At 41.8% G+C, this 10897-nt stretch overlaps 1 protein-coding gene across 1 annotated transcript in view; it reads right to left on the reverse strand.

Moving 5' to 3' along the window:
* Positions 1 to 4443: 4443 nt before the first annotated feature.
* Positions 4444 to 10897, reverse strand: part of SET (SET nuclear proto-oncogene) — an 8752-nt gene continuing 2298 nt past the window's right edge. Inside the window, exons 2-8 of the mRNA XM_008919454.3 lie at positions 10342 to 10399; positions 9217 to 9359; positions 8455 to 8558; positions 8167 to 8280; positions 6520 to 6690; positions 6275 to 6421; positions 4444 to 5364 (exon numbers count right to left, since the gene is read on the reverse strand). Of these exons, the coding sequence (XP_008917702.1) occupies positions 5341 to 5364; positions 6275 to 6421; positions 6520 to 6690; positions 8167 to 8280; positions 8455 to 8558; positions 9217 to 9359; positions 10342 to 10399 (761 nt within the window). The 3' untranslated portion in view covers positions 4444 to 5340. The remainder of the gene's footprint in view (positions 5365 to 6274; positions 6422 to 6519; positions 6691 to 8166; positions 8281 to 8454; positions 8559 to 9216; positions 9360 to 10341; positions 10400 to 10897) is intronic.

Consider the following 10897-nt stretch of genomic DNA (forward strand, 5'->3'; position numbering starts at 1 on the left):
CTCCGCCCGCCCTCAGGGGAAACGCGCGGCCGAGGGCCCGTGTGGCGGCGGGAAGGAGCGAGGACGCTGCGGGGAATGAGGTACCGGACACCGCCCCGAGGGGAAGGAGGGGCTGGAGAGGGGCTGGAGGGGTCAGTGGCCGCGGTGGCACCGAGACCGTGGGTCCGTGCCAAAGGGAGGCGACGGGGATGCGCAGGGACACGTCCCCCGCTCGGCCCCTCTGGGAGAAACCCCTGCGGGTGCCCCTCTTTGTGCCGCGGCCAGCGGGTGGTTTCCAGTTTTAGTTCTCCGAACTGACTCGCGACTTCGCACGGGAACAAGCAAACTGCGGCTCCCCTCGGGCCAGGATCCCTGGATCCCGTCCCTGGGGCGATCCCTGCCGCGGTGCTGGGCTGTGGGGAACTTTTTCCCTGCGGAACTGCCCCTCTAAATGCAGGATTTGGGGGTTCAGCCGAATATTTGAGTGAATAAATAACCTAAATGCGTTGGGTAGGCAGCAATCTCTCAGCTCTCGTGAGGGAAAAACAACTGGTGCTGCTGTACTGCCATCCCATCACACAGAACCGACTCGGTGCTTAAAACAAATTAAAAAGATACTACTTTCAGGTGTTAAAGACCCTCCTCAGCAGTATTACATAATATTATTACCACACTAATATGCTCTTCAGTCCTGGATTGTGCACAGCTGTGAGTCAGAAGGCATCTGGAGGTGACAGTGTTCCCACGTACAAATTTAGAAATGTACTAATAAACAGAAATGTTTTCCTTTTACTTAATTACAACAGTTTTTCTAGCCTAAGCATTTTGTGAGAGATTTACAACTGAATAATTAATAAAAGGAAATCACACGAAAATAAAAATTTGATGTAAAATTCAGATCCATATTAACTGAGTTGAATTAATAAAGCCTTAACTTCTATTAAACCTTTGAATATGCTCCTGTTGTTAATAAAGCCAGTGCATTTGTTTAATATAAAGCCTTCTGCAACCTGTTACTATTTGTAACATGGTCCAGGCTCTGGTCAGTGTTTAAGGAATTATTTTAATTAGACTGTTCATTCATTGGAAATACTGGAAGTCAGACTAGGACGTGTAGATGGAGTTCCAGAGGAGCAGGGACACTTCCACACCTTCCCAGAGCCACTCTGTCCCAACAGTCGGGATCACTGGAGAGGTGTGGGGGGCCCCCTTTGCCCACTCGGGGTTCACACAGGGGCTTCCCCCTCTTTCCTCCTGGTCTCAGACCCTCCAGGGAGGCAGAGTGAGGGCAAGGGGGCAGTTCAGGGAGCTGGAGCTCCGAGGATCCTCTGGCTGAACGAGCTCCCCAGCCTGGAGGGACAGGGCTGGCTCTCTCCAGGGTGATCCTGGAGGCCAGTGGGCCATGTCCCTGGCTCCCCATTATCCCAGCCCATCCCTGAGGCGTGGGATCAGCAGTTCCTGCCCACTCTGCAACCCCTGTGCCACGGGAAGATGACTCACAGCCGGGATTTGTGCCTGTCCAGCCCTTCCAGGATCCCGCAGGGCACCAGCCCCTGGTGCTGGGGATGCTCCCAGGGCAGCTTCTGCCGGGGAGCCGGGAAAGGGCAGCGTGGGAGCAGCCCGGGGGAAGGTGGGTCACGGTTTCCATCCCGGGATGGAGCTGTGCTGCCTCTTTGGGGGCTCTCAGAGCAGGGCTGGGGATTAAGGGGGGCCCAACACTGAACTGGCAGCCCCTGTTCTCCACTAAACCCGGGAGAAGGCACTGCACTGGAGTACAGTCACTGGGAGAAGGTGATGATCAAGGAAAAATGCCTTAGAAATTTCCATTTTTAATCCAGGAGAGGGAGGACAAGAGATTAAGCATAAGTCTGTTCCCCAGAGCAAGCAGCTGGTACTAGAGGCACTTGTGACCTCCCCTCTCTCCTCCCCGAAGGAGAACCACCTCATGACCACTGTCCACCTCACCCGTGGAAGATGATGCTGAGTATGGGACTAATAACTGATTCTTTTGAAAAAGACTCTTAGAAATGGTAACTTCAAGTAACAGTTAAATGTACTTTAATTCCTTCACACAGAAGGAGAGCTTGAAGGTACAGCAGAGAAATTATTTCACTGATTTCAGTCTCTTTAAAAAAAAAAAAAAGCATGGCTTCAAACTTCAGGAACAGTATCCAATAAACAAAGTACTATACCTGTGCACCTGGTTTAGTGTGGTACAAAGAGCTTACAGATTCAAATGTCAAAAATGACTGAGAAATCGATTCAGATAATGCTTCTTTACAGGGACAGAAACTATGTTGACAAGTATGAATAAGTACACAGATCATCTGTTTAAACTCAAACCTTTCTAACTATATTTACACACACACAGATGTATTTGTTTCCTTTGGCACTAGAAATTACAGACAAAAGATTCCATTTTATAGCAATTAAAACTTCAAACTTAAAAATAACCTTTGAGCCAGTTAAGTCATAAAGTCCCAGCACAGTAGCTTCACTGTTATTAAATTGCTGCCAACTCTATGTTCTAACCCTGGAAATTCAGACCACAAAGCCTGAAAGTCAGCATCCACCTGTGACAAATTTCACTTGGCAGGACTGGATGTGAGGAGCTCAAGCAGGGGGAATTAATGATAGACCGATACTTAATAAGAATGAATCTCCCACTATTTTCATCCAAGGTGGATGTCTACTTTTAAAAGCTCTTTATATGCATATAAAATAAATCAAGTAAGAAATGGACACCCATTACATATATTCAGCCAAATTAGACAAGAACACTCAGAGCAAACAGTGGCCAGCTGTAGTATTTCTTCAGCATTGCAGAGAAATGTGTTAATCCCTACTCATTTCCATTGCTAAAAAAAATAAATTAAGATAATGCTTAACTAATATGGTGTATTCTTTTACCATCTTAGTTTACTCTTGAGCCATTGTCAGGAGTAAACCCTTAAGTTTCACAGGAAATTCAGTATTATCAGTACAGTAGCAAGAGTATTTTGGCACCCTGTAAAATCCTAAAGAACGTGCAAGAAAAATTTTGTAAGTAGCATTTAATTATCCAGACTTCTCATTCCTTTTTCCTGGTACTTGACTTTACAGAGCCTGAAGCCTTGATTACTTTCAGAACAGTTTTTAAAGGTTTTCTGCTAGTGGAACAACAACAGCACAATGTTTTTCCTAAAGCATTCAAGACTAGCAAAAGATTATTTTCCTTGAGAAACTACATAAAAACTAAGTAATGAGGCATCATGGCAAGTAACAGCACATCGACCCTTTACCACAGTAGGAAGCAATTTTCAATGTTACAACAAAAAGGAATTAAATGGAAAAGATCTAAAACTTATAGGACTTCATAGGTTTTGTTCCTTCTCTCTCTAGTGGTAAGAAACCATTACTGGTCAACACTGTACTTAGCTCTGCAAGCAGGATCAGGGCAGAAGCTTTTGTTGAGATGGAATAAAGTACATGGTTGTCTTATTTCTGCATCGATCACATGAGACTGGACGTTGCATTGTCTCTGACAACTGGATGGAATCCAGGCTGGACCACACACTCACAGAATGTTTTCCCTCACACATTATTTGTGCACGTCTCCACCAGGGATCGATCGTGTCCTGCCAAGTGTATTTTTAAGCACCAAAACCAGGCTGAATTTGGCTGTAGCAAATTCTGTGAGGAAAAGGGATCAGAGCATATAACAGCAAGTCTTCCCAGAAGACAAGTCTTTTCTACACATCCAAAGAGCTGTTTGAATTTCAGATTAGCTGATACAACATTTTGTTTGGTTTTTTTTTAAATATTTCAAAAGCACAGCATGTTAAAACAACTTCCATTACACTTTGTGGAATACCAGTACCAACAACCTCTATGTGAAATTGTTACAGGCTTCTCAAATGCAGTCTCCTAAAATGAGAGTGTATCTAAAGCACATGTACACGCTGCTACCAAGGAAAGAAAGCAGGGAAGTAGCAACTTTTCTACATGAGCTTACCAAGAACCTTGCTCTTTGAAATAGCCCAAATTAGCTTGCACTTAAGATTTATTTTCAACTGAAAAGACTTAAAAAACCACCCAAATCTTATTATAAGACCCCTTGGTCTCTTTGTTCTAAGCTTGCATGGTATTTTCATGCAAACTGATGTACTGGAGATACAGCACTGCAAGTTACTGCTCAAGAATTCTGAGAAGTTATTTTTCTTTTTAGTAAATCAGGAATAAAAACCTGTGTCTTCACACATGGTCCTACAAGAGTCAGTGTGCAGTAGGAACTACCAAAGGAAACACTTTCCAGGTTCTGAAATAGTAGAAACTAATTTAACTGATTATCAGTCCACACAACCACAAGGCTGCATTGCACTACAGAAATACTGCCCAAATGCCTCCAAAAATGCCTAGAAACTACAAGCAAGTTCTAAACAAGGTATTAAAACCGGTTTCTTTCAGTGAAGACCAACCAGCCCCTTTGTGTACACATTTAGTTTTATTGTAACAAAGCAACTTGTACACTTTAACGTTTAAAACTGAGCATCTTTCTTTCCTTTCCAGTGAAACAAAAAAAAAAAAAAAAAAAAAGAATTTAAAAATAAACAAGAACAAAATTACAATAGAGAATGTCAATTCCAAATAAGATCCTACAGGTTCTGCTGATTCTCCATCAAGTGGCAGGGCTCAAAGTCATCATTAGGAGAAGATTTTATTTTAAAAGTGTCATCTTAAACTGCAAGGATGTTTGTTAAACATCACAATTAAACATGCCAAAGGAGAAGAAGCCATGTTGTCAAAATGCCCACTTAACCCACCCAAACATCTGAAACCCACCCCGGCTGACCTTCTATAACCCCATTTTTATTTTTTATTTTTTTTTTTAGGTTTTTTTCTTTTTTTTAAACAAGAGAAAGTAGACAGATACATGTTGGTAAATGCTAACTGTCCATATTCACATAGAGACACAGTGTAATCTCTGAGCCCAATATACAGAGAAAGAAGGAAAAAAGCTAGATTCTATGCACTACTACACAGGGGCCTAGCACTCTTCAGCTTCCAGCAGAGTGAAGGGAGCAGAAGGTTTTCTTTTTTCCCACAGAACATGGTGTGTTGATTCCATAAACAGTTTTTTGTTTTGAGACAGAAAGGGATAAAAATGAACTTGAAACAGAAACTGGTAGATTCTTTTCCACTGTGTTCTGCTCAAGGTATTTCCCCCAAAATAAATCGTGAACCATGGTGTAGAGGAGATAAAAAGAGACCTCAAGAGAACAAGGCGACTGAGCACAAGAAATAAAAGACAGCAACTTGCTCCCAGGGACTGGAGAAAAATTAAAAAGGTAAAAAGGGGGTTTGGAATCCATCAGTGTTCAATTAGTCATCTTCTCCTTCATCCTCCTGTTGAAAGATAAGCAACAGTTAAAACAATCTAAATCACTAAACTTCAGATAGCAAATGCAGTGAGTGATCAGAGTTGTTGTACCACCCTACAGGCTACAGAGTTACTCAGTGTGTGCTGTAGGATCATCTCATTCCCCTCTTCACTAGGGAGTGGGAAACACTTGCCCTGAGTGCCCAGAAATCCCTCAATACCTGGATGTCCCAATGAAAACACAAAGGTTTGAGAAAAAGCGTGACTTAGAATCACTACAAGCATTGAGATGAGTTTAACATTTGGGAAGTGAAGGGCTCATCTTTTTTCCCCCCCTCATTTTAAACTGTGAAATGCTTCAACTTTCACATGGCAAATTCAAGGTTACAAAATAAAGCCCAGAGCAGATCTCCCAGTGCAAGCAGTTTTTGCTGCTCGGACACCCCACACCCAGTTATGAGAAACAAAAATGTTTTAAGTTCCCAACACCCTGGATGCTGATCCTGGAATTCCACTTGCTACTTAAGGAAATTTTTAATTCCTGAACCCAACAGAGAGTCTTAGCTAAGCAGGCCACAAGCAGAAATAAACCAAAAAGTGGGAGGATGATTAGATGCATCAACAAAAGCTATTTACGTGTAAAACACTGCTAGAATGTTCACTGAATAACTGAGAATTTTGTTACATCCTCGTTCTTCTGGAGCACCTCCCTTAGAAATTTACTATAACTACATATTTACACAGTGTTTCTCATATACACAAACATACTTATTACTACACTGAAACCACTCCACAAGTAGTGGCAGTTCTGTTCCTCCCCTCCAAACACCCTGAAGCACAGAAAAGAGCTATTTCACCTTGCTAACAACAGCCTGGTATTCTTACAAGATCCCTCACACACCAGAGATGGATGGCACGAAGGGCAAAATTACTCACCTCTCCTTCCTCTCCCTCATCATCATCTTCATCTTCCTCCCCCTCATCTTCATCTCCTTCTTCATCAATATCCTCTAATCCTTCCTCCTCTTCATCATCATCGTCATCCTCCTCTCCCTCCCCTTCTTCATCGTCCATGTCAGGAACCTTAAAGACACATTTGCAACATCAACTACAGTGCTCAAATTCCCTCTCTCTCACAGAGCTGCTGTGGGCCCCGTGTCCCTGCTCAGGGCTGGACCTACCAAGTAGTACTGTAATGGATTTGGCCAGATGTCATCCTTGATGACTTCTCCTAGTTCGTCAGCCCCTGCATCAGAGTGGTCAGTGAACCAGGTGAAGAAGCTTTCTGGCTCTTCATGCTGCCTCTTCCTACTGGCTTTGTTCTGTGTCTGGCTTGAACGTTTTGTCAGGTCCTGAAAAGCAAGTTAAGAAGTTTACTGAAGTTTTCTTGGTTTTTTTTCATTTTTAGAAGCCTACTTGTCTAAACACACACAATAAGTCACCTTCTCTTCCTCATTCAGGATAAGTCTTTAAGAAACATTTGGAACCCAAACAACTCCCAGAAAATAGTGCATTTCTCATGAACATGAGAGAACAGTAAACCTGCCTGTTTCTTTCAATGACTTCCACAGAAACACGAAAATTCACAGAATCCCACATCTGATTGATGTTTCCCTACCCCAAAGAAGCAAAAGTATGACAAGTATTTAATGATACACTGAATTTAAAAGGTCTCACAACAGCTAAATGCTACTCAAGAGTAGCAACTGGATGCTACGACTACTAAATGCACCCCATTTAGGAAACAGGCTCCACACCTCTAAGCTCTGTATTTAACTTGAGATAAAGACCTGTCTGGGCCTTCTTAGCCTAAGGTTTCCTGCTTTGAAGTCTTCAGGCCATTCTTTGTAGTAAGTGGAGAAAAAAAAAAAAACCACACAAACCGCTCAAACACAGGGTCACAAGAACATATGTGAGTTCTGTAAGTGTAGTAAGTTTGCAACAATCTTTTTGCCAAGCCTGAAAATTACTATCCACTATTTAAAAAAAATTTGTGATCACACAGTAACTCCAAACTTTTAGTATTTGTTTTCTTGAAAGAATCACATTTGTAGGTTTGCACTGTTTAATGAAGAACAACAGCAGAGTTCAATCTGATTTTGTGGTATGTTGTAAGGATCACTTAACTGGTTTGTACAGGACTCTAAGTTCTTGTAGAAAAGTTCTAGTTCTCAATGAAAAAAGATTAAGTTTTCTCCTTGGTCTGAGGGTGACAAAGCAATAGCAACTTAACTGCGACCCTCAGTTCTACTTTTAAATAGTCAGTTCAAAATCTTCAGAGTAACATGAAAGTGCTTCCAACTTTTACAGAAATGAACTACAGCAAATAAATTATGTTTGAATGCTGCCTGGATTACAGGTATATCCACATTATTGTGTGGCTACAACTTCTACAAAGATGTGGTGTCTGGAAATGAAGTCGAGGAAATAAAAATAAAATCAAATCACACCCCACTATCTGATCCCCAAACAACTGTCCTCAGAATTCCTTATTTAATTGTTATTTTAAGAAAACAACATCAGTCTAGATGCTGACCAAGGAAGAGACAAACTACTGCACTTGGTAATTTCTCCACCTGGTCACACTTGTGCTTTCCCTGTTTTAACGGTGGTGCTCAACTGAGCAAGAGAATCCACTAAGGATCTCCATGGAAATGGGGTATTCCAAACCCTGCAAGATAGCCAAGAGCTATGTGTGCAGAGAAGTGCCTAGGGGAGTGAGAGGGGAAGAAAGAGCAGCTTCAATGCAAAGGAAAAAAGCAAAAGGAAGGTAATTAAAGTGATGGCATCACACAGCAGCCATCAGCTCTCCCAGATGCTCTACATACCTTCCCAGATTTCCATTTGATCTCAGTTGATTTTGAAGAAGGGTCTCCACTTTCATTGAGGTGAAACTCTTTGGAGAGAACTTTATTTTCAAAGTAGGGATTCTCATCAAAATACTGCAGAGTGGAAAGCAAGGAATTAGAACCCAGAGAATGGCAACACACAGGCCAGGTCAAAGCTGGCACTAAATGAATAATTTAATCTCTTAAGTTATAAACTAGAGCCCAACATGCAATTACATCAAAAAAACCCATTAAATCACAAGTGAAGGAATCACTTAAAGTACTTACAAAATCTATTCTGTAACCTGATTTGATGTCTTCAAATTCTGTCACCTCAACTCTGGTCAAGTAATGCAGTGCTTCCTCATCTTCTTCTCCCAGCAGTGCAGATACTGAGGCAGAATGAGGAATTCCCACATTAACAAAGCCATGGAATGCACATCATGCAGGCAAAATACAGGAAGCTGATAGTAAGATCAATCTTAAAAGCAACACATCTGTCCAAACCAGCTCCTTTAATTCCAGTTAGCAGCCAACAGACTATTTGCATTTGCTGAGGTGAAAACTTTATATATTTGCTTGTTGCAGTTTAGTGTTAAAAGAGCAGCAAACACCATGTACATCCATGTACCCTTCTTTGACACAGATTTTCATGCCTGTTGTTTGCCCACTCTAAGCAGTCTACAAACTTGTTTTGCAGAAAGTTTATTGTGAAGAGTCCCAAGGAGCTCACTTCCAATTCAAAACACCCAAATAAACTAGAATCCTATTTTTTCTTTTTACTTTAAGGGCCCAATGCACTGAATAAAGTGGGAAAGTCGCCATTTAAAATGCAGGCATTTTAAGATTGAAGTATATTAGTGAACAAGATGTTCTTTTGTCAACAAGTGCTAGAAATAAAAACTTATAAAATGCAACCTAGGACAGAAAGGAAGTTTTTGGTGTGACCAGTGACAACTGTACGAGACCCTCAGAGCTGCAAGACACCCATGTAACAAGCAAGCCAATACTGAACTTACAGGGAAATAAGGAGGGCTATTAAGAATATACCTTGTGGGTGGTTGACAAATGTTGTTACCCAGAAATTCGGGATTTTGGCGATCAACTCTGACCTCTTCTGGAAGAATGGTTGGCGGAGTTTGTTGTATTTCTGTTCTACTTTCAAAATTTCCTCACTGGCTTGTTCATTCAGTCTGTAACAGAAGGAGCCATGTTAACCACAGGCAGAGAACTGGGAGTTAAGGACACACCATAAGTAGCTAACTAAGAGCTGAATGGGTTTGGTAAGATCAGTCTGCCATCTTTAACTAATGAAGTATCCCAAAAAACCTGAGGCCCAGAGCTGTAACAACTATTAAACACCCTGCCAGAAGAATCTCACTGGTCTTAATGGAACCTTCCCAACACACAATGCTTTGCTAGAATGGACCTCTATTTATGCAAAGCAAAGTAGTGTTTTACCCCTTACACATTTTGTTTGCAAAAGACCTGCAGATGGAGAACACACAACACCATCACCTGCTCTAACTTCTGGGCAGGCAAGGAAGCCACAGCAATTTTACACCCCATGCAAGTAAAATCTGAAGACATAACATTTGATTGTTGTTGTAAAAAGGGAAAGCCCTGACACTGCAACAGCTTCACAGGGTCAGAGCCCCAACAGTCACCTGCAGTCCCTGTAGGACAGTGGGCAGGGAGAGAAGATCCAGGCAAAGATCCACAGCCCAGAGAGCTCTGACATATAAAACTAACATTTCAGAGACATTTTCTATGTGTTATTCTACAAGCACACCGATATTGTAATAAAAATATATAATAAAAGCCGACTTTTTAACCAAGTTCTTGGTTCTGCTTGCAAACAGGGAAATACTTTTGCCAGATAACACACACGATCTCAAAAACCCAACAGAAAATACACTGCTGTTATCAAAACTACCACAATTAATTTAAAATTTTAAACTCAAGCTGTACCTTTTTAACTCTACACAATTAAGCAAGAAACCAGGACAGTTCTTTGGTTTTTTTAAAGCCTCTAATCAAGTCAGAACACATGTATGTCTTGGCAGAGTTCAAACAGAGAGAGCACTACTAAGCACTTAGGTTACTAAATATTTTTACTTTGACAGTTCCACTTCAATTTCTGCTCAAACGTTTTAAAAATTTGATAGTGTTTACCTGTCTATTTCATTCTGTACTTCATCAATGTGTTCAATTGCTTCCTGTTGCTCTTTTTCTGAAAAACAAACGAAAATGTGTCAACATCCCTTCATTCTCAAGCCTGACAAATCACCTGGGGCTTCTCTTTAAGACCTTTTCTAGTGATCTACTGTAAAAGCACCCGGGGATTTCTACTAAATGTCAGAAGTCCTATAAGGCCTCAAAGCTTCAGCCTCACAGGGTGCACTGGGAGCTGATGAAGTGCAGGAAAGTTTGACAAAACGGCCCTAAAGTGAGTTCACCCCCAGAAAACCACAGCTCACGTCCCCCTCCACAGTTTTACAAGCCAACTTAATTTAAAAGTCAACCGTGACACATGAGCAGCAATTTAATTAAAGCGTTGTAAGCCGCGTTTACTACGACCGACACATTCGAGGGAATGTGAAATAATTTAGAGAGGACTGAGATATCAATAGAAACAGCGCGTCTGGGCACACGCCACCTTCCAAACAGCAAAGAGAACGCTCAGAAGGAGGGTTAGAAACAAAAAAGCCTCGAAAGCGGCAGCTCGCGG

The sequence above is a fragment of the Manacus vitellinus genome, unplaced genomic scaffold (assembly GCF_001715985.3).
Source record: "Manacus vitellinus isolate BGI_N305 unplaced genomic scaffold, ASM171598v3 scaffold_27_pilon, whole genome shotgun sequence".
In the NCBI taxonomy this organism is placed as follows: domain Eukaryota; kingdom Metazoa; phylum Chordata; class Aves; order Passeriformes; family Pipridae; genus Manacus; species Manacus vitellinus.